Source organism: Thalassophryne amazonica, chromosome 15, assembly GCF_902500255.1.
Source record: "Thalassophryne amazonica chromosome 15, fThaAma1.1, whole genome shotgun sequence".
Taxonomy (NCBI): Eukaryota; Metazoa; Chordata; class Actinopteri; order Batrachoidiformes; family Batrachoididae; genus Thalassophryne; species Thalassophryne amazonica.
The window spans coordinates 10,801,358-10,826,251 of record NC_047117.1 but is presented as its reverse complement, the minus strand read 5'-3'; the positions used below and the strand labels follow the sequence as shown (position 1 = coordinate 10,826,251).

The window sequence follows — 24,894 nt, the reverse complement described above, 5'->3', positions numbered from 1 at the left end:
TTAGCTGATTCTTTTACTCTCTGCCCAAGCTACCGACAGCATCACTTGAGATTTGTGGCTGAGAGGTGCCATGCCTGGAGCTGATGTACCACACTGCAGCCTGCATATGGAAGTTACCATTGTGACAGGCCCAATGATGGCATAAGGCATGAACACTGGCCCTGCACCCCAGGGTGCTGGATGTACCTGCTTGCAGCATAAATACTTGTGTCATCGGAATCCGGTCTGCTTCAGGTTTCATCCTCATTATCATCAGAGGGAGTTTTTTTTTTATCACCGTCGCCTGTGTGCGTGCTCTATGGGTTAAGGTTAGACCTTACTTGGGTGAAGCGCCTTGAGGAAGCTTTGTTGTGATTTGGCACTACATACAATGAACTAAATTGAAATGACCAGAAAAGGTCATTGTCCTGACAAAAACCTTTTCTGGTAATGTCACTTTGATGAATGTCAAGTTATAAGGACAACCCAAAAAATGTCAACTTGTCATGACAAAAACCGAATGACATTTAATGACAGCAAACGTTTATGACATTGACATAATGTTTGTGACACATTCATGACTGCCATGTAAGTTATGAGTGTCATGTCACGATTATGATGATACCTTAAAGTGTCACTGATTTTTCTATGCAAGAGCTTCCAAATCTCTGGTTTGATAACATACTGGCAGTTGAGCCATTCTGTCTTAAATTTACTGTCATAAAAAACAAAAACAAAAGAGATAATCACTTATTCAACAGCAATTTATTGAGCACATTTTTACTCTGACCAAAGAACACACTGCACACATGAACAGAATCATCTACATGATCAAATACACTCAGAAGAATAAAAGCCCATCATGTTGTGAATCTCACTATTTCTCTTAAAAATAATGAAAAATCAACCATTCACAACAATCAACACTTGAAACAGGCAGAATATTGTGCCACCAACTCTGATTAAAAAAAAAAGGAGAGAGACAAAAAAAGAGGCAATTTATGCCCTTAACTTTTTTTTACCAAAAAATTCCATTCAGTTTCACTAAAGGGAGGAAAAAGCACAAATTTACACGTGTTCAAGCTTTTAGACTAAAGAACATGAAGAGCAGATACGTTACATCTGAGCGCCAGGAAATCAAACTGGATTGTGGGGGGGGGGGAACTGACTGGTCCAGAGAACCCGCTGGCTGAAGCTTCACATGCAGAGTGCAAAGTCACTCATCATTCTTTTCTTCCTCCTCGATTTCTGTTGCCTCTATTCCTTCATCTTCCTCCTCCTCCAGCTCAGCCAGTACGCCTTCTTCCCCAATATCATACACATCATACGGCTGATCCTCCCTCTCACCTCTCACTACAAAACCTTCCTCACTCCCCTGCTCCTCCTTGTTCTCCTGTTCCTCTCCGTTGTTCTCCTTCTCTCCTTTGCCCTCCTCCTCCTTCTCCTCTCCCTCCACTCCAAGCTGCTGTTGCTCCTCCTCCATCTTCTCCTCTGTTACGTCACCCTCAGTTTCCTCTTTGGACTCCTCCCCCTCGGGTGCCGGCTTGTCCTCGGCTGTCGCCGCTGCCTCTTTCTGGTGGTCCGACTCTATCTCAGACACGTCCATCACCATGGAGTCCTCCTGGTCCTGGTCATCGATAAACGGGTTTTCGCCCTGTTGAAGTACCACATTGATCAGCACGGGTATTTGCTTCAGGCATAAATCTTTGTCAAATTTAACAAATTTATAATGAAGTAGAGAAAACTCTCCAATCACAGAGCAAGACTGCTGACAAACTGCTTAAAAGATGCAAAAAAAAAAAGGGAAAAAAGAAAGCAGATTAATTACTATTTTTGTAACTATTTTGTTTTTATTCCCAGTGAATTGTAACGCTTCTTATCACACATGTACTGACCTTAAGATAACTCTCCAGCTTCTTGCCAATGAGTTTGTGATTGAGGATGCTGCGGGTGACAACCAGACTGGCTCTCTTGGACTGTTCCATCATGGCCTAAAAACAACAAACAAATAAATGGCTTCTTTTCTTTGGCTTTAGAAAGTATGTTTTCCATAAAATACACACACAATTGTGGGCATGAAATTTACACATTTTAAATGATCGTAAACAAGTTGGTATGTTCACTTTGCTACACGCTCCCGTTTTTAGTGGACTGCTATTTTCTTAATCCTGAGTCAGCTGTATGGAGGGAATTTTTTTTTTTTGGCGTTGGATGAACTGTGCAATGAAGTAGTACAACACAAGTGCCAAAGGGACAAAGTCCTCTAAGGGGGTCCAGAATATATATATATATATATATATATATATATATATATATATAAAAAGTTTAAATGAAATGGTGCATTTCCGTGCATTCTGGTAGACTCTTGACACAATTCTTTCTTCCAAAAATCTGTTATATCTTAAGATATAACCCTAGAAAGGGATTTTTTTCCTAAGTAAAGTGTATCTTCGACTGCAAGAAAAGTTGTATAGTGATACTTACCAATTATTATTATTTTTTAAATGGTACCACCATAAATTAGCATAAATTGCAGGTGATTCAGTTTTTTGTGAAATAAATAAATAAATAAAATATTGAAATGGATACTACATGATAGATAGAATGAAAAATGTGAAATCCGAGTAAAATTTGCGGGGGGTACAGCTCCCCAGGAGCCAGGGTCTAGGGCTCTGTGGGGCCCCAGAATTAATTTTTTATCTAATGATACTTTTTCAGCATCTCCTGGAAGAACAAATTAGTGGATATTTAAATGATCCTATATTCAACCTTTTATTTGACCTGTCAATGATGATGTTGAAATAACAGAATATAATGTGGAAGTAGGACCTGGAATGATTTTTCTTTTAATTGTAAACCAAATTATGCATTAACTCAGAACAATTAAACTACATGAAATTTATGAAGACTGAAAAGACTGTTACAGCGTTTCAAAAAACACAGCTAAAGCTTGGAGAATATTTAGAAAATCATGGTAAAATATTACTAACATACCTTATAGTAAAAAGTCACATATTCTTGTGTAAATTCATGCAGCCTAAATCCATTCAAAGCCACGTCTTTACAATGAAAGAAAGTCTAGATTAGTGGAAAAAGTTACATAAACTTGTCTAAAATCCTGTTTTAACAGCAGAATGTTTATTTTCCAGGGAGAGAAAAATTCTTACCGTGTTTTCCTGAGAGAGCACAGTTCACTTTTCCCGTTTCTTTTATCTTTCAGGTGTGTTGATGAAGTAAGCGACGATTCCACGGATTCTTGTCCTTATTAGACTTTTTCAAACAGTCTTTCTCGCCATTTCTCTGTGCGACGTCGGACCGTGACAGACATGCTGCACTAATTCTTATTTTACAAACTTGAAAACTCTAAAAGTTTGGGATATCCACATGCTAACTTTAGCATAAAAGCGTTGCACAGGAGCCACATAGTGTCGCCGCAGCAACCAACCAGTCCTGCTTTACGACAACTGTCCTAACACCTACGCTTTGAGTGGCATTTTTCCTCCGCAAAACTCAGCGGATCCGAGGAAACCGATTTGTATCTGTAACAAACAGATCAGTGTCCGCAGACTTATAAAACTCACACGATGTCGTAAAAAAAACGGTTTGCGATAAGCATTTTACAAACTCAGTGATGTTCACGATTAAAGAGTACATCACTAACACCCCCCCCCCCCCATTATGAGATATATATATATATATATATAAATAAAATATTCTCCATTTGAGTGGAAGAGAATCTCTAATACAACTCCTGGCAAAAATTCTGGAATCACCGGCCTTGGAGGATGTTCATTCAGTTGTTTAATTTTGTAGAAAAAAAGCAGATCACAGACATGACACAAAACTAAAGTCATTTCAAATGGCAACTTTCTGGCTTTAAGAAACACTATAAGAAATCAAGAAAAAAAAAATTGTGGCAGTCAGTAACGGTTACTTTTTTAGACCAAGCAGAGGGAAAAAATATGGACTCACTCAATTCTGAGGAATAAATTATGGAATCACCCTATAAATTTTCATCCCCAAAACTAACACCTGCATCAAATCAGATCTGCTCATTAGCCTGCATCTAAAAAGGAGTGATCACACCTTGGAGAGCTGTTGCACCAAGTGGACTGACATGAATCATGGCTCCAACACGAGAGATGTCAATTGAAACAAAGGAGAGGATTATCAAACGCTTAAAAGAGGGTAAATCATCACGCAATGTTGCAAAAGATGTTGGTTGTTCACAGTCAGCTGTGTCTAAACACTGGACCAAATACAAACAACATGGGAAGGTTGTTAAAGGCAAACATACTGGTAGACCAAGGAAGACATCAAAGCATCAAGACAGAAAACGTAAAGCAGTATGTCTCAAAAATCGAAAATGCACAACAAAACAAATTAGGAACGAATGGGAGGAAACTGGAGTCAACGTCTGTGACCGAACTGTAAGAAACCGCCTAAAGGAAATGGGATTTACATACAGAAAATCTAAACGAAAGCCATCATTAACACCTAAACAGAAAAAAAACAAAAAACAAAAAAAAAAAAACACAAGGTTACAATGGGCTAAGGAAAAGCAATTGTGGACTGTGGATGACTGAATGAAAGTCATATTCAGTGATGAATCTCGAATCTGCATTGGGCAAGGTGATGATGCTGGAACTTTTGTTTGGTGCCGTTCCAATGAGATTTATAAAGATGACTGCCTGAAGAGAACATGTAAATTTCCACAGTCATTGATGATATGGGGCTGCATGTCAGGTAAAGGCACTGGGGAGATGGCTGTCATTACATCATCAATAAATGCACAAGTTTACGTTGATATTTTGGACACTTTTCTTATCCCATCAATTGAAAGGATGTTTGGGGATGATGAAATCATTTTTCAAGATGATAATGCATCTTGCCATAGAGCAAAAACTGTGAAAACATTCCTTGCAAAAAGACACATAGGGTCAATGTCATGGCCTGCAAATAGTCCGGATCTTAATCCAATTGAAAATCTTTGGTGGAAGTTGAAGAAAATGGTCCATGACAAGGCTCCAACCTGCAAAGCTGATCTGGCAACAGCAATCAGAGAAAGTTGGAGCCAGATTGATGAAGAGTACTGTTTGTCACTCATTAAGTCCATGCCTCAGAGACTGCAAGCTGTTATAAAAGCCAGAGGTGGTGCAACAAAATACTAGATGTGTTGGAGCATTCTTTTTTTTTTTCATGATTCCATAATTTTTCCCTCAGAATTGAGTGATTCCATATTTTTTTCCCTCTGCTTGGTCTAAAAAAGTAACCGTTACTGACTGCCACAATTTTTTTTTTCCTGATTTCTTATAGTGTTTCTTAAAGCCAGAAAGTTGCCATTTGAAATGACTAGTTTTGTGTCATGTCTGTGATCTGCTTTTTTCCCTACAAAATTAAACAACTGAATGAACATCCTCCGAGGCCGGTGATTCCATAATTTTTGCCAGGGGTTGTAGCTCCGATCAGTGAAGTTACAATCATAACAAAATTAGCACGATTAATGGACAGTGTGGATTATAAAGTGCTTTGGCAGAAAATGACTGCAACACACACACACACACTCTTGGTAAAAGATGACTTCCGCTGTGTATATTTGGGATGATAGAAGTAGTTAAACAAAAACAACACACTTCTAATCTGAATGATAAATCGCTCTGTGTCTGCACAATCTGTGCGTTTGGACTGGCTACACAAATGAAGTGTGCTGATCAGCGTTCCGTACCTTACGGTTGTGGTTGTGGTCAGGAGTTCTGATGTGCTTCTGGATCAGGTGGTTCTGCATGGGAATGAAAACGTCGCATGCTGCACAGTGAGCAGCCTCCACTTTCTTCATGAAATGGTCCATACTGAGCTCTGCACAGAGGAAACCAATCAGCTCATGCACACGCACGCACACATACACACAGAGCTGCTACTCACCCCTGGTGAGGTCCTGCTCTCGGTACACCTGGCAGATGGCAGCCGTTGGGTTTGACAGCATGTTGTACCTCTGCTCCGTCTTCTTGAACTTGTTTATCAGATACTCCTACACAACAGCATAAAAAACAAGTTAGTTTACGTCAGATCAACAAAATTCATGTGCACAAATGACCCGAGTATTGGCTAATCCACCACAAGCCTAAATGTTACAGACCCTCCTGTTTGCTAACATCCAGACGCGGAACAGACAGTTTGTGCGTGTATTTCAGATAGCTGCTCTGATCTCATCATAATACAACAAACATGTTTCAGTCACCTGTAGGAAGTCTGTAATGGGCTTGGACAGTTGGCTGGAAAGGAACCTGAAGTGCTCCTTGTGGAAGCGACTTTCAAGATGAGCTTCCATTTCTTCCTTGTAGAACGAACGGAACTTGCACACAGAGCACGCATACATCACCCTGGGCAGGGAAACAAAAATTCTCCATCAACTCACACAGCATCTTACAGTACTTTGGAACTCATGTGCTTTTATGCTGAGTCTGTAGACACACAACAGCCACTGATCACTGCTGCTGCCAACAGAGAATGCTCAACTTCCGGTGGCAAAGTAGACCAAACCGAAGCAGCTTTATGTGAGGGTTTAAAGCACCGCGAATCCTGCCAAGACCCAAACACATGGCGGAAAAATCTGAAGCTCTACTTGCGCTGAGGCACATTAAATGAACAAACAGCAGCAAATTACACATTGTTTCTTAAAGAGCAGCACACTGAAAGTGGAAAAAAGTGTTAAAATGACCAAACATTTGACAATTAAAATACAAGAGTCATCGTTAGTGATACTGATCTCCAGGAATCTGAAGCACATATGTACAAGAACGTGAGATATCACTTTTGCTTTTAAACAAACTGCCTTATTTAGGAAAGGCTGAAACTGAGACTGTGTCCTTTTTAACAGACGCTAAATCCATGTTGATGTGGTAGATTCATTTGTACCGCAATCAAAATCATCTGAAACTAAGACAAGCTGATTATTTTTGGTAAAAGAGCTAACTAGTTCCGCTCAAAGCAGTACTACTGATGTTTTGGAAATTACAAAAGATTTAAAAAGTATTTTCCTTTTGAATCCTGATCTTGTCAACTCCTATTAAGTTTAATTTCATACACAGATGAAAACGCTAACATTAGCGTAGCAGACTGACAGGACGAGCTGCCGGATACAAAAGTTTGACAACTTTTATGGAAGAAATAAGTAATTTTAAAAGTTTAGATAACTTAACGTATAGACTGAGCAGAGGTGACGCTCCTGTGTGTGACTCTTCAGCAGCTGTCGGTGATTTACACTCAGCTATCTTGTTCTGATGCACCAACCTCCGCGTAACCGCAAACAGTGTTTGTGGAGATGACAGCGATCGGTCCATTGCCCTTTTAAAATAACAAGACAGTGTTGGAGCACACCTTTTAACCATCAACAGTGACAGAGTGGTACTTTTTTTTTTGCTGTCGTTTTTCCCTTTCTTGTCCCCTAACACGCAAATGTAGTTTATGTGTTACATGGCACCGACTAAAACATGCAGTGACCACATAAACTTTCTGAAACAAAAATATATATCCTCCCTCAGAACACTGAAAACAGGAAACTCCCAGTAAACCTTCAATGTATAAAGCTGCTTGGTGTAATTAAATTCACCCGATAGCCTGAGTTTATCTCAAAAGTGCAAACAAAGGCAAAAGCACGGTGAACACCCTAAACGCCGGGACTCGACAACATTACCACCAAGTCCATTTTACGGAAGAGGTTTGGTAAAAGCAACAAAACACACAAAGACAGGTTATTTTTTAAGGCAGATTTTTTTTTTTTTAATCATCAGCATTTATTTGTCTGTGTTAGCAGGATTACGTCAAAACTACTGCACGGATTTTGACTAAATTTTCATCACAGATAGATAAGCTCATGTAAGACTCAATTTTGGAGGCGATCCGCATCCAGACTCTTAATCAGGATTTCACTTTGTAGACTTTTAAGGATTATGTCAAAACTACTTCACTCATAAGACATCACGATGTAAAACACTATTTTGTGCAAGTTTGTGAATTAAATATCAGATTGCAACATCTTGATCAGTCGGACCATTCTGGATCAGTATGCAATTATTGCATTGTGTTGTGGAATGCAGATCCAGGTAGTCTGGGTCACAATGTGAATCACATCTATTTTTGTGAGTCCTCTTGGTGGAAGTCAGAAATCTCAGATTGCTGCTTTAATTAAATTATTCTAATATCCAAATAATAAGCCCCCTGGTTTCTTCAGGCTTCATTCATACTCTTCAAACTGGCAGCAAATTACATATCGTAATAAATATCAAAAATCAGTATTTTTGTTGAGGGCGGGAGGGGGTGTTACCATTAAAAAATAAGAATGAACTTTATTACTCTTCAAGGAAATTATTTATTTCACCTACAAGGACACTTTGTGGTCCTAAATTTAGAGTACACAAATATCAAACTGGGGTGTTCAATGTGCTTTTTACCCAGAATCAAAGAAAAATGAGACAGGAACCAGAGTGAGATGTTTTAGATTAAGGAGGTGTCCTGGTCCCACTCACCTTTCCAGGAAGCCCTTCCTCCTCTTGACTTTGGGCACCCTCTCCTGACTTTGGGGTGAGGTCTGTTTGCCCTGTGGCTTTTTCTTTGCCTTAGAATCATCCTCCTTGGATTCAGCTAAGCAAGAGGTGAAGAGTAGAGACAAATGCTTCAGTTTAAGATGAAATGGCAACTGTTATAAAGAAGCTGAAGGACAGCACTTCAAGGAACAGGTCAGAAATAGGAGCAGGCACTGGTGCTGTATCCTTGCTTATTCTATCTGGCAAAATCTCAGAAGAAACGCAGGCTGTAAAGACGCTATGCAGAAATTCATACTCGCATTTTAAGAGCTACAATAGGTTGAATGGTTGGCGACGCTAATTCAATGTGGGAGACCTTCTACAACAATGAGATGCAAAGATTGTATTTGCCAACACCCACGGGTCATCTCAGAAAGCACACTACATAATATTCTATAGGAGTTGCAGCACACAGCTTAGTGCCAGCAATACAGGGGAACTGTGAGAGCAGAAAGAGCAACAACTGTTAAAACTTACCTTTCTCTCCAGCTGCAGGGGCTTTTGGTTCCTGCAAGAAAATAACACCATTTATTTTATGATTTATAAAACTGCACACAGCTCAGAAGATAAAGTATAGGTCAGCAGATAGTACGATTTTGATCGGGAGATCATGTTCATGATGACACGAATTTGACCCATTTGAGTTGAAAATATAAGGAGTTTATTCAGGGGCTTCATTTTTCTCCTACCAAGTCTCTAATTAAATTTTGAAGTTGCTAAGTAACTATGCCAGGGGCAATCAGCCAATCAAGAGCAAGGAAACAGGAGGAGGTTGTCAACCAGTGTTCTACCATAACGTTAGAATTAAATGAGTAAATGTGTTTGTTTCGTATCACAAAGAGATCGATAAGATGTGACTCACATTAGGACAATGTTGATTTTAGAGAGATTTTATGAAATAAGCCTAAATTTGTTATGTTTCATGTTTATTCTTTTTTTTTTTATATGAACCACAACCAGGAAATTGTCAACCGTTGCATGACCCAGAGGAAAAATACATACCCAAAATACACAAATGCACAAATTCTTGATTGTTCCTGCTCAGAGTGCCAACCAGGGGTGCATCCAGACGCAAAGCGGGCATGTCCTCCACAACACCCCTTGATCCTTAATTAAAGGTCTACTTTTGAAGACATTTTTCATACTTTTACTTAGAATAATGATTTTATCAACTAAAATGTTTGAGTCAGTATTAAGTTGGGTCTATGTTTTACTATATTTATGGACTACGTTTAACTGATGAGCCATGTAAAAATACGTTTAGTTAATTTAACTTTTCTGCATATCTAAAGTGGGATGTGAAGCAATCTTTGTTAATGTAATGTCAGCTCTGGCATTACTGGGTCTGGGCTTCCAGCTTTAAAATCAGGTCAGTTAAGATAAAGGAAGCCAAATATATGAAAATGATTATGGCTCTTGTGGTTAATAATCTTATCAAACAAACATGTAGGTTGTGATATCAATTTTGTTAAAGCCAAAGAAAAGGTGAAAATGTGCAAAAGAAAATACAAAAACACACATTAAGCAGTACAACTAAATTGGGGGGGTCGAGATAAGAAAATAGTCATTAAAAAACCCTCCAGGATGCTTCCCCAGATATCAAAAACCCTGGGGGTCGCTGCTGACTATGATCAACACACACACACACACAAAAGGACCCCCCCCCCCCATTCGAGACTGGCTACAGGCCTGAGATTTTAAAATCAGCATTGAACTTAGTAAAAACTCTAGAAAAGCTTAGAATGTGTTTATTTGGAAGCATTTAAATAATGTGTAGGTTAAAGTCTTTCTACAATATGATGCTACATTAGAAAAGAGCAGCAATGGTTAGTGAGTGAAATATAGGACCCAATTGCAAAATGGTTTCTATAAAAATGTAGATGAACACTTCAATTTGGCTGCAAAAAAATTTCAATTTTTTTTTTTTTGCTTAAGCCCTGTAAACAGTGTATTTTACTCGAAAATACTAAGAACGTGGCAAAAATGACAGTAAGAATGCCTAAAGATGTCCTATTTCATGCAGTTCCCATGTTCCAATCCGCCTTGCTATTTCACACCGCCATTTTGATTATGACAAATAGTTCTTCTGCAGGCCTCCCGTCTGGTGCACCAGCATGGGCTCCCAAAATCTCCTGTATAATTTCCTGTATTGTCTGTTGTGTCGATAGCATGGCCCAAATAGAGGGTCACCCCTTTGAGTCTGGTCTGCTTGACGTTTCTTCCTCAAAATCAGAGGGAGTTTTTCCCCTTACCACTGTTGTCTGTGTGCTTGCTTTAGGGATTGGTAAGGTTAGACCTTACTTGTGTGAAGCACCCTGAGTCAACTTTATTGTGATTTGGTGCTATATAAATGAAAATAAACTGAAAAACTGAAATTTAAATGGAACAAGCAGTCTCATGTATTACAGAGTTCTGCAATGTTCTGTGTCTGTGACAACTTTCCCTTACTTACTGAGCCACCCCAGAACGCCCCATTTTCACCTCAAATGTTCTAAAGCTCTGCACCATGTTCACTCCTGTCCCTCGTGTCTGGTGTCCCCCGCTGCTAAATTTTCTTACAAAAACCCCTGCTAAATCATCATGGTTTACTTGCAAAGCCACATTTAAAATAGTGCTAAAAGTGAGCAAAGTATAAATGATCGACTCACCCCAGCTTCATCCTTTGCTTCATTATCGTCACCATTTTTCTCTGCTTGCTCTATGCAAACAGCACAGAAACAACAGGCATTACCAAAACAGACAGAAATATTTGCAAAATAATTACATTTACTTATTCAGAGTGTGTTAAATATTCCTTATGTTTCCATGAATACCTTGGGTACCTTCTGCCTCTTCACCGTCAGTCTTATTTATCTTGGATTCTGGCTCATCACCTTCTGTAGGAGTCTGTTTTCTCTTCTTCTGGTCTTCACGCTGTGGCTTTGACTGTTACAGTCATAAGTCAATTTGCACTCATACATTAACAATATAACCACTGTACATTTGACATCTAGCCATATCATAGACAAATAGCATACTCTAAATTAAGTCTTCTTCCTATGGGAATTCTTTTAGCACTAGCATTAGCCTTATTCTACCCATAGCTGTGGCAAAAAAAGAAAATCATTAAGTGAAATTGGGAAACTCTCACATGTGTGTACAAAACTGCAAATGGGGGACAGGGAAAAGCGCCACTGGCATTTTTAGTTCTTTAAAGCATTTCTGGCCACATTGAGCAATGGCTTAGTGAGACATGGAAGATCAATGCAGATTTTTCATGGTGGTTGAGGATACAAAAGGAGGGAATTAGAAAGGGTTTGATTGTATACCCATCACTTGGGGAGGGCTTCCCAATTAGGAAGGAGGTACTTACTTTGTTGAGGGATCTCTTGCGGCCTCGCTGGTGGCTGGCCCGTGGACCCCCACCAAAATGCCTCCCAGGAAAGTCGTGAGGCCCTTGAATGGAACCCTGATGGAAACCACCACTGTCAGGGTACATGCGGTTGGACAGGAGGGATGGGAGCTTTCCTCTACCACCTCCTGGAGAGTGGCCACGGTGGGACTGGCCACCACCACCTCCACGCCCGCTTCCACCCATCGGAGTGGGATCAGACCTGCGGCTTCCAAACCCTCCTCCAGCTCCTCGACCACCGGCACTTCCCCTTCTGGGGGAACGTCGGCCTGCTCCGGGCCATCCTCCACCTCCAGAAACTCCACCCTGTCCACTGGTGAAGGAGTCTCTCATATTCTGTCGCATTCTAGCGACGCCGTAGGAAGAAGAGGGGCTGTCGAAGCCTCCTCCTCCCCCTAGCCCAAATCCCCCTCCAAAGCCCGAGGCTCCACGCTGACCCATTAGCATGTTGTCCCCACGGCCATCGTCGTAGCCGTAGTTACTGCCACCAGATCTGAAGAGATCTCGGGGAGAGTTGAAAGCAGAGGGACGCGAGTCAAATGACTCATACTGGTCAAACCTGTGAGAGGGAGGGAGGGAGAGGGGTGATAGAGAAGAGCGGAGAACGATGGAAGGAGGAATTCAGGTCTGGATTTCTCCACCCGCTATTCCTTCTCCTCCAGGTTTGTATCTCTCTCTCCATTAACTTCATTGTCACTCCCGACTTCATTTTATGAACCACATAAGATCAAAACTTATGATCCAAACCTAAACCAAGTTAACAGTCAGTCAAGTTAACTTTTCAGAACATTCATATTTTTTTTTCATGATCTTTAAAAATCATAGAAAGTCATCTAACCACAGTCTTTGTTGGAAGTGAAAAGATGAACAGTATCCTACAGGTTAGGAGAAATTCAACTTTTTAACTCCCACATTCCTTTTTAAAGGATAGCTGTCAAACCTACAACAAACATGAGCATGGTCCATTATATGTGATGCAATAAGTGAATATTCTAAGATGTGATTGGAACATATTTAAATATTCAACAAGGGGGTTACTATATAAATTCTTCCCCCAGGGGAAACATTTTTCTGTCAAAATGTGACTGTGCAATGACGTAGCTTGAAAAACTAATACTAAGCATGTACCTACAAATTCATCTAATATTACCCAAAACCAGAACAATGGTTCAGCCATATTGAAGAAGAGCAGAATATAATTTGAAGAAATAAAGTCAAGATAAAGACCACGTTCAAGGACCCCAGAGGGCAATTCTATGGTAACGGAATTACAAAAGCAGCAAAATCTGGACATACTGCATCTAATCATGACAGATTAGCTCACGTTGTAATTCCATTACCGTAGAATTGCCCCGGAGTAAAAAGAAAGCGGCTCTGTGTGCAAAGAAATGGGAAATCTGGCCTGCACTTGTGCTTTCAATCAGGAACAATGCGTTTTAATGATTTCTATGAGACTGGGGCAACAACCTCCTCAACTCTCACCAACAGTCAGACAAATGAGAAGGCAGTCGATGTCCAGAACTCAAATGCTGAGGTTCGAAACCGTTTAAACGCCAATGGACATGTTAGATCTTTGCTATTCCAAAAGAGGATTTTTTCTTCTTAAATTATAATTTGAATCAGAAACCATGAGTATCTTTTTAAGGACTTAAGATATTTATTGAAGTTCTATCACATCCCTCTAAACATGTTTAAATATTGCTTAATATTACCCAAGAACAAACAAATAGCCCAAAGAAAAATCTCAGCCAACCAGGTGACCAAAGTTGGGACTTTTTTCTAAAACATGGGGATCAGTAGGGCCACTTCACACATAACACGCAAGACACCGAAACTGGAAGAAAATACGCAAACCAAAAACAAAATGGGGGGACTACAAACATTCCACCTGCTAGCGGGAAGGAAGCACGGTTGGACAGGCGTGCACGATACACCGTAGACAGTTTCGTGTCACATGCACAAACAGTGCGTGCAGCTGGAACGTGTTGCACCACACTGCCCCTCTGCTGTGTGTGTGTGGGGAATGAATGAAGCAGTGGGCACTTATGTCCACATCTGCTGGTTCAGTGTGTCCAGTCAGCCTCGAGCGCGCTCGGCCTGACATGTGACCTGTGAGCGGTGTGCCGCAGGACATGCATGTGGAACAGAGCTCATGAGGGTGACGTGACATTCAGATCGCCTGTTTTACCTGGGACAGCCTGTCAATGTGCGCTCGCTCGCTGCAGCCCGTCACAAAAGCGATATGTTTTTATGCATTTCCACGTGAGGACACCAAGCACACACACGCGTGCCACATTGGACAGTTGTAAGGTCATGTCCTAAACACGGTACGTGTTCTACAGCTGTGACGTCCAAGTCCAGAGATCTCAACAGCTGCTGCTGTTGGCAGCCATGCCCCCATCCATTCAGCACAAAGACCAAAGTGTCACACTCTGTTTCTGTGTTATGTCAGGGCTATACGCTTAGCTTTTTCACTAGGAGCACAGGTGCTCCTAAATGAAAAAAATTTAGGAGCACAGATAAAAATTTAGGAGCACTGTGAAATTTCTTGATACAATTTTATTATTAACGCAAAGACACATACTGTACAGAGTACCTTTTCTACACACACATGCACATTTTATATGATTCTAATGTATTTATTTCATTGTTTTTTTTACTTCCTTTTCTATCATTATTTACATCATTGCTTTTGTCCATTTCATTACTTTTTGCTGTGTATTTCTTGTATTATTTTAAACCCTCACACACACAACATCCCTGTCCCACTTTTTATACTCAGGTCGCCTGCTATACTTAGCTACATTCAACCAACGGTCCACAGCACGCACTCACACACACGTCGATTTGTACAGATGTGGGAATGGTTTTCTCTAAGGGATTTACAGTGATCCCTCGTTTATCGTGGGAGTTACGTTCTAAAAATAGCCCGCGATAGGCGAAATCCGCGAACTGGCCAGCGTTATTTTTTACAATTATTATAGACATTTTAAAGCTGTAAAACACCTCACTACACACTTTACACACTTTTCTCAATCAGACATGACCATTTTCTCACTTTTCTATCATGTGTAAACACTCTCAAAGTTCAAACCTGAGTAGAAAAATCCCGACCCCCCCCCCCCCCCCACTCCCCAATTCAAGGGGGTACCTATGCTTGTTCGCCATGTTGAAACTATACCCCCTATCTAGGGAAAACCTTCAGACAATCACCTCCCCTATCATGGGCTTTTTTGCATGATATTTTTTTTATAATTTTATTTTTTACCGGGGTCTGACGAAAAACTACCCCCTTTTTCAAAAATCTCGGGAGATGGTTTGAAAATAGGGTTGCCACAAACGACTATTTTGAAAGTCGACTAGTCAACGATTATTTTTGCGATTAGTCGACTAGTCGGATCATACAGAATTTCCTAAATTAAGGTCTGCAGCATTTTCAGAGAAATGTCAGGATGAAAACATGAACATTTCCAAATCAGTAACTATTTCTTAGACTTCATTTACATCAATCATTCAGAAATACAAACAGTGTGGTACTTTATAGTAAATCTGTGTCAGGTAGGCAGTTCTCAAAAACTAAATGTCCATGCTGGAAGGAGACAAGTGAGGGAAGCCACCAAGACACAACTCTGCAACATTTTTATTTTTATCTTCATTTTACTTATAGTCCCACCTTTTTCTGATTTGTGGTTGTTTCTCTTGCATTTCTGAAATTACAGAACTGCTTTAAAGAAAAGTGTGAACATTTTATTGTGTTTTAAAACTTTGTGGCGCAAATACAAACACCAAACTCTTATAAAGAGGAAAAAATACCTGGACATGTGCAGGAAAACTGATAAACTGAACAGAACAATGCAGGCTGATTTGACTCCCCATATTTTTTGTATAAACAAATCAGAATAAAATAAGAGGTAACTCACTTTGAAATGAATAAAACATATAGCTGCAGCTTATAATAACTTTGGAAAATAACAAAAATCAGCAGCTTGTATTTTTATTCCGACTCCAGTTCATTTAGTGTGATGAAGTAATTTATTTCTCCTCATCGCTTAAGATTGAACAAATAAATACCTTTGGAAAATAGCAGCTGTTAAAGTTCAGAGTTCTCACCTGCTTTTTGTGATCTGTGCCTCTGAACATCACTGCAGCAGGGTTTTATTTTTTATCCAGTGTTTGCGTAATTTTTCCTCAGTTCATTCATATATTCTCATTTTTAAAGGATGTTTTTAAGGATATTTGACCGTTTATTTCATCTCATGATCTCGTAAATTCAGTCCGTCAGAAAAACACCGGTAGAGAAAGAGCAGAGAAAAGAAAAGTAGTTTTTTTATGTTCACTCGGGTTAAAATCCTCTCTCTCTGCGCTCGCTGTGTCACGTGCACTGATGGTTCTCAGCAGAATGTAACGTCTCGTGCCTCCGTTCGCAGTCTGCAGTGAGGTGAGTCCGCGCACGCGCGCGCACACACACACACCTCCTCCGGTAAACTGCGCATTTTAGACTGCTTTGAACAAGACGGCCACCGTTTTAATCAGCCGTCTTATCCAAGTTTGAACGTTCAAATGACGGCAGGATGGCTCGATAGGCCGCGAAAGGTGAACCGCTTTAGCGAGGGACCACTGTATTTATTTTAGGAGCAAAATGCGAATGAAAGCGTTGAAATACATTCTCGCACACGTGCGCCCGTTTTATTTTTTTCCTCGCACAATCAAATTTTAGGCGCAATATGCGAGCAAAACGCTCGCACTGTACAGCCCTGGTTATGTGATAATTTATTTATTGTTTTTAAGTTATTTTGACATGTAATTGTGTATATAGTTACTGCAGCACTTATTTATATACCCGATGTCTGTTTTTAATGTGACATGTCATGGGCACTGAGCCGTCATTTGCAGCTGTCTGAGTCTCTGGCCGGCTATCAACTGGGAGGCAGTTCACTGCTGTGTGTGCGCAAGTTTTTTTTTTCTTAATTTTTGCTAATTTATTAAAAATAAAAAAACTAAGAAATCGCATGCACATAAGTATTCACACCCTCAATTTAAAGTTATTTCATTTATACAGCGCCAAATCACAAAGTTGCCTCAAACCGCTTCACGCGAGTAAGGTCCAAACTCATCAACCCTTTGCTCAATACTTTGTTGATGCAGCTTTGGCAGCAAATACAGCCTCAGGTCTTCTTGAATATGATGCCACAAGCTTAGCACATCTATCTTTGGGCAGTTTGCCCATTCCTCTTTGCAGCACATCTCAAGGACATTCACAGCAAGAATTCATGCAGAGGGCACTCTGTGTTTCAGTCCCCTTTGTATGCGAATGGTAGTACTAACAGGTGTACGAGGCGTTGGAGGTACTTCCGATTTTTCACGACTGGCATACCATTCCTTCTTCGTGCGCTAGTCAGCTTCAATCATGCCACGTGTGAAGGGGCCCTTACGGATGTCACAGTATGTGATTTCAAAGCTATAGTTATGCAGTAAATGATTTTATGCTTTTAAAATCAATGATTTTTAAAATTATTTGCTGACCTATCATAGAACAATACAGAAACAAACTCTCCCAAATTTAGTTTCTCATTTTCCATTTTGTGCCAGCTTATATTACAGATACCAAGCCCTTTACATATGATGAGTGCGAAGACCAGGGGTCACCAACCCTGCCCTGCATGATTTTCATCTCTCCCCGCTCCACCTACTGCTAATTAAAAGTGTGTGCAGCCAGTCAAAAGCCAGAAAATACCAGACTCAACTGATTATCTGTAGCTGCAGTAGGTAGATATGGAAATCATGTAGGGCAGGTGATCTTAAGGTGTAGAACAGAATAGGGCCATGTTTCCCAGGGATGGGAATCCAGAACTGCTTTCAAACTGTCCAGTCTACTTGGATCAAGTCACTCTGTGATAACCAATTCCTTGTATAAATACTGACATGGTTTTCTGATAATCCCACCTAGTAACAAGGCAATTCGGGGCTGAGCGCAATCTACCTGGAGTAACTTAAGTGTTCATGTACAAGTCACACTAATAACCCAGAAAACATACACACACACGATTTTATATCCACCGCTCTGGCGTGGCCAGCAAGGAAGAAAACCTCACATCAGGACCCTAAACTCTGCCTGAAAAGTGAAAACATTTAACTAACAACCCTAATCCACGTTTACTAGAACGTGATGCATTTGTGATCATCTGGACTGTATGGAAAAAGTGGAACAGATAATAGAGAAGTTATTACCTGTCCCCGCGAGATCCTTTCATCCCACCCTCCAACTGACTGAGCATGTCCAGGCGCTGGTTAATCTTGGCAATGACTGTGTCTGCATCAGTGCCTGTGGACGAAAGCAGGGATGCTCCAGAGAGGCCTCGCTTCATGTGGCCGCCTCCACCATAGCCTCCAAATCCAGACACAGAGTCCTTAAATCCTCCACCGTATGAGTCGAAGCCTCCAGAGCCTAATAAATAGAGAAATTAAATGCCAATGACACAAAAACCATCTTCTCAAAAGAGCGGTGTAGTGAGAGCACACACATAATCCTAAACCTGCTGAGTAAATCATTGATGTCATCAAACATTGAGCAAAACTATCACTGACTTGTTACACAATTCAAATATGCATACAGTAACTTTTTCGTAACAAATTCAACACGTAAAAAAAAATCATTTTACTGGCACCTGATCCAGTCTTTCACCTACACAAAGTTAGACTCAAAATACCATTTAAAAAATTATTTTGCCTATTTAATAGCAATAGCATTCCACAGCAATGAGATGTAGTGGCACTAATTTAACCAGGTTAGTCCCACTGAGATCATGGGCTTTTTACATACTGTGTATCTGGAAAGTATTCACGTAACTTTTCCCACATCTTGTTATGTTAGAGCCTTATTCCAAAATTGAGTAAATTAATCCCCCCCCCAAAAAAAGTCTACTCACAACACATCATAATGACAACCAGCGGTAGAGAAAACATTTTTTTGAGCCTACTGGTCAGGACCAGTAGCACCAATTTTGTTACCGATCCTCCTGGTCCAAGGCAGTGGCCCGAGGTATTTGGAAGCTCAGAGCCTCTGACTGAGCCAGCAAGCCTCAGTGTAGCATTAATCATCACATCATATGCATGTATTCAATCAATACTGTATTTGTAAATCTATAGCATGATAGAACATTTTCACTCATCACTCACTCATTTATCTTCAACCGCTTTTCCGGGTTCTGGGGGCAACAACTTCCCTTTCCCGTGCCACACTGACCACCCCTGACTGGGGGATCCCAGGCGTTCCCAGGCCAGTGTGGAGATATATTCTCTCTACCTAGTCCGGGGTCTCCTCCCAGATGGACATGCCTGGAACACCTCCCTTGGTAGGCGCCCAGGAGGCATCCTTACCAGATGCTGGAACCACCTCAGCTGGCTCCTTTCAATGTGAAGGAGCAGCGGCTCACTCTACTCCGAGCCTCCCACGGATGACTGAACTTCTCGCCCTATCTCTAAGGGAGACACCAGCCACCCTCCTCAGGAAGCCCATTTTGGCCGCTTGTACCTGTGATCTAGTTCTTTTGGTCATGACCCAACCCTCATGACCATAGGTGAGAGTAGGAATGAAGATTGACCAGTAGATCGAGAGCTTCGCCTTTTGGGTCAGCTCCCTTTTTGTCACAACAGTACGGCAGAGCGAATGCAATACCGCCCCTGCTGCACAGATTCTCCGGCCAATCTCATGCTCCATCGTCCCCTCACTCGTGAACAAGACCCCGAGGTACTTGAACTCCTTCACTGGGGCAAGGCCGTATTCCCTACCTGGAGTAGGCAATCTATCAGTTTCCATGGCCTCAGATTTAGAGGTGTTGTTCCTCATCCCAGCCGCTTTACACTCGGCTGAGAACCGATCCAGTGAGTCTTGGGGGTCACCGGCCGATGAAGCCAACAGGACCACATCATCTGCAAAAAGCAGTGATGAAACCCTGAGCCCACCAAACCGGAAACCCTCCTCCCCTTGATGTTCTACCCTTTGATAGGGTAGAACATTTTCTTTTAATGTGTTAAATGTTAAATATATGTAAAGTAATAAATATTTGCTTACATGATCCTCTGCATTTATGTGAATGTACTGTGCACCTTATACTTCCCTCTTCTGTAATTCTGGCCTTGTGCTTGTCATATGCAGCCCAAACATAGCCTTTACTCTTGTTACTTAAGCTGCCTGTCTATTCTTGCTGTATAAGCTCTATAATATCTCTTATTTATTTATTTTTTGAGTATGCTTTGTCCGAAGACAGCTGAAGTTTACCAAACTGGGGCGAGAACTTGCGGACTGTTGTCAGACAACCACACAGTCAGTTGCTCCGACTCGGTCACACAGTATGCATGTTCATCACACTACTAGCGTACAGTACACTGACTATTCAACATGGAATCAACATTTATTTTGAATACTGATATTTTCAGTTCCTCACTTGGTATGCAGGTGCTGTATGTGTTGTTCAGGTTTGAAATGACGTATGTACCTGTTTCTAAGGAGGGAAGAAGAAAAAAAGAAAAAAAAAAACACTTCCCTTCCTCACCACTTTTTTGTGATGTCAAGGATGATAAACTTATTTTTTGTGACTGAGTGGCATAGCACAGGGTCATTGTAATCTGCAAACAGCGGCTCAGTTATTTAAGGCCCAAGTTTCGTTGGTCTTGTCAAACAATCACTAGACCGACAAGATTGTTAACTAGACATCGGCCTAGCAGGGGAAAATAGCAACTAGACATAGGTCAAAAGTTACTGGTCCATGACCATGGACCACTGAATCGAAATTTATACAGCCCTAAATCACAACAAAGCTGCCTCAAACCGCTTCACACAAGTAAGGTCGAACCTTACCAACGCTTTTCTCAATACTTTGTTGATGCACCTTTGGCAGCAAATACAGCTCCAGATCTTCTTGAATACGACTCCACACGCTTGGAGCACCTATCTTCCGGCTTCCGTCTGGCTAGTCTACCATACAGGCCTGATTGGTGGATTGCTGCAGAGATGGCTGTCCTTCTGGAAGGTTCTCGTCTCTCAACAGAGGAATGCTGGAGCACTGACAGAGTGACCATCAGGTTACCTCCCTGACTAAGGCCCTTCTCCCCTGACCACTCAGTTTAGGTGGGTAAGCAGCTCTACGAAGAGTCCTAGTGGATCTGTACATCTTCCATTTATGGATGATGGAGGTCACTGTGTTCATTGGGACCTTCAAAGCAGAAGAGATGTTTCTGTACCCTTCCCAAGATTTGTCCCTCGAGACAATCCTGCCCCGGAGGCCTACAGACGATTCCTTTAACTTCACGCTTTGTTTGTGCTCTGACATGTACTGTCAACTGTGTGACCTTATATGTAGAGGTGTGTAGCTTTCCAAATCATGTCCAATCAACTGAATTTTCCCCAGGTGGACTCCATGTGGAATTTTGTGGCAAAGGCTGTTAACACTTATGTGTGATTTCTTTTTTGTTTTTTTGTCATTTTTTAATAAATATGCAAAAATCTGTAAACAACTTTTTTCACATCACCATTATGGGGGTGTTGTGTGTAATATTTAGAGGGGAAAAAAGAATTTCATTTATTTTGGAATAAAGCTGTAACATAAAATGTTGAAAAAGTGAAGCACTGTTTCTGGATGCACTGTATTTTACTACAAATGAAGACAAAGTAGCACAGATTTCAGTCTCTACTTTGCCAAATTGTCAACAGGAGGAGTAAGACAAAACTAAACTGTTTACCAAAGCAGCACAAATTCTTGAAAACATACAAGTTATTGTAGCCAGCATGAAAAATGGAATTCCTGCTGTCATTGCAATCCTGACACTTCAAAACAAAATAATGGATGTCGACCACAGCATCATAACACTCAAGGAAACCTTACCAGCAGTTGTTTATGTTATATATATATATATATATATATATATATATATATATATATATATATATATATATATATATCTATATATATATATATATATATATATATATATATATATATATACATACACATACACACACACACACACACACTCAACAAAAATATAAATGCAACACTTTTGGTTTTGCTCCCATTTTGTATGAGATGAACTCAAAGCTCTAAATCTTTTTCCACATACACAATATCACCATTTCCCTCAAATATTGTTCACAAACCAGTCTAAATCTGTGACAGTGAGCACTTCTCCTTTGCTGAGATAATCCATCCCACCTCACAGGTGTGCCATATCAAGATGCTGATTAGACACCATGATTAGTACACAGGTGTGCCTTAGACTGCCCACAATAAAAGGCCACTCTGAAAGGTTCAGTTTTATCACAGCACAATGCCACAGATGTCGCAAGATTTGAGGGAGCGTGCAATTGGCATGCTGACAGCAGGAATGTCAACCAGAGCTGTTGCTCGTGTATTGAATTTCTCTACCATAAGCCGTCTCCAAAGCCGTTTCAGAGAATGTGGCAGTACATCCAACCAGCCTCACAACCGCAGACCACGTGTAACCACACCAGCCCAGGACCTCCACATCCAGCATGTTCACCTCCAAGATCGTCTGAGACCAGCCACTCGACAGATGCTGAAACAATCGGTTTGCATAACCAAAGAATTTCTGCACAAACTGTCAGAAACTGTCTCAGGGAAGCTCATCTGCATGCTCGTCGTCCTCATCAGGGTCTCGACCTGACTCCAGTTCATCGTCGTAACCGACTTGCGTGGGCAAATGCTCACATTCGCTGGCGTTTGGCACATTGGAGAGGTGTTCTCTTCACGGATGAATCCCGGTTCACACTGTTCAGGGCAGATGGCAGACAGCGTGTGTGGCGTTGGGTGGGTGAGCAGTTTTCTGATGTCAATGTTGTGGATCGAATGGCCCATGGTGGCGTTAGGGTTATGGTATGGGCAGGCGTCTGTTATGGACGAAGAACACAGGTGCATTTTATTGATGGCATTTTGAATGCACAGAGATACCGTGACGAGATCCTGAGGCCCATTGTTGTGCCATACATCCAAGAACATCACCTCATGCTGCAGCATGATAATGCACGGCCCCATGTTGCCAGGATCTGTACACAATTCTTGGAAGCTGAAAATGTCCCAGTTCTTGCATGGCCGGCATACTCACCGGACATGTCACCCATTGAGCATGTTTGGGATGCTCTGGACCGGCGTATACGACAGCGTGTACCTGTTCCTGCCAATATCCAGCAACTTCGCACAGCCATTGAAGAGGAGTGGACCAACATTCCACAGGCCACAATTGACAACCTGATCAACTCTATGCGAAGGAGATGTGTTCACTGCATGAGGCAAATGGTGGTCACACCAGATAATGACTGGTATCCCCCCAATAAAACAAAACTGCACCTTTCAGAGTGGCCTTTTATTGTGGACAGTCTAAGGCACACCTGTGCACTAATCATGGTGTCTAATCAGCATCTTGATATGGCACACCTGTGAGGTGGGATGGATTATCTCAGCAAAGGAGAAGTGCTCACTATCACAGATTTAGACTGGTTTGTGAACAATATTTGAGGGAAATGGTGATATTGTGTATGTGGAAAAAGTTTTAGATCTTTGAGTTCATCTCATACAAAATGGGAGCAAAACCAAAAGTGTTGCGTTTATATTTTTGTTGAGTGTGTGTATATATATATATATATATATATATATATATATATATATATATATACACATACATATACATACATATATATATATATACATACATACATACATACATACACACACACGAGGGCTGTCAATAAAGTATAGGTCCTTTTTATTTTTTTCCAAAACTATATGGATTTCATTCATATGTTTTTACGTCAGACATGCTTGAACCCTCGTGCGCATGCGTGAGTTTTTCCACGCCTGTCGGTGACGTCATTCGCCTGTGAGCACTCCTTGTGCGGAAAGCGTCGGGACACAGCCGGCGCGGTGCGGCGGCACTGGAAAAACACCTCCGTGTTGATAACCATTTGTAAAATCCAGGCGGCTTTTGATGGCTTTCAGTGGCGTGAGTATATGAGAAATTGTTTAACAGCTGGACATGTTCCAACTTGTCCTTAAGGCTTCCAACGGAGGTGTTTTTCCTGTGGCGGAGCATCGCGGCGGCTGCGAGCCGACGCTGCAATCCGTCCGCACGTCTTTCATTAAAAAATCTCCTTTAACAGTGGAATATCCGGATAAAATGCTGAAATCAACTTCTTCTGAAACTTCTCTGTTCTCTCACAACGTCCTGGATCAATAGAGCCTGAAATGTGGAGGTTTTCAGCTTGAAACAGGCTGACGACGGCGCCTGGGACCGCTGCGCGACGTCTCACACCGTGGGAAGTCCTTAAAGCAACAGTATCACCTCAAAATCTCTCATCAGCCGTTAAAATTTTCACTGAAAACCAGCTTAATTTTTCGAACCGTGTCTACTTCGATGTGTCTCACAGGTTTAGAAAAAATTTTGATCAAACAAAGCGCCAGTCTCTCAGCAACTTCTCAGACAAAGGAATTCCGACGAGGGTCTGGACGACTCCTCCCACAAGGAGTGCTCACAGGTGAATGACGTCACCGACAGGCGTGGAAAAACTCACGCATGCGCACGAGGGTTCAAGCATGTCTGACGTAAAAACATATGAATGAAATCCATATAGTTTTTGAAAAAAATAAAAAGGACCTATACTTTGACAGACCTCGTGTGTGTATATATATATATATATATATATATATATATATATATATACACACAAAAACAAACTATGCCACCTAACGAGAGAAGTAAAACTGAAATAGCTGCATTTCTGATGCTAAGTTTGTAAAATGAAAACGCCTTTTATTTTATAGTCAGTTCTGTAGTATTGCATTATTTGGTATTCATAGTCAGCAAGTACTCAAATGTGAACACTCGTTCACAACACAAATGTGGTGTTGGGTCATTCTTGAAGTGATGATTGTA

The 24,894-nt window shown here is 41.0% G+C and overlaps 1 protein-coding gene across 2 annotated transcripts in view; it reads right to left on the bottom strand.

Annotated features, from left to right (window-relative positions):
• Positions 1-725: 725 nt before the first annotated feature.
• akap8l (A kinase (PRKA) anchor protein 8-like) overlaps positions 726-24,894 on the bottom strand; it is a 30,130-nt gene continuing 5,961 nt past the window's right edge. The window contains exons 3-13 of one of the 2 annotated variants that reach the window (XM_034187786.1): positions 18,181-18,397; positions 11,914-12,511; positions 11,375-11,489; positions 11,210-11,259; positions 9,039-9,069; positions 8,505-8,619; positions 6,218-6,359; positions 5,902-6,007; positions 5,705-5,835; positions 1,875-1,970; positions 726-1,633 (exon numbers count right to left, since the gene is read on the bottom strand). In XM_034187786.1, coding sequence (XP_034043677.1) covers positions 1,196-1,633; positions 1,875-1,970; positions 5,705-5,835; positions 5,902-6,007; positions 6,218-6,359; positions 8,505-8,619; positions 9,039-9,069; positions 11,210-11,259; positions 11,375-11,489; positions 11,914-12,511; positions 18,181-18,397 — 2,039 coding nt within the window. In that variant the 3' untranslated portion in view covers positions 726-1,195. The remainder of the gene's footprint in view (positions 1,634-1,874; positions 1,971-5,704; positions 5,836-5,901; positions 6,008-6,217; positions 6,360-8,504; positions 8,620-9,038; positions 9,070-11,209; positions 11,260-11,374; positions 11,490-11,913; positions 12,512-18,180; positions 18,398-24,894) is intronic. The other variant, XM_034187787.1, reaches the window with a different exon arrangement.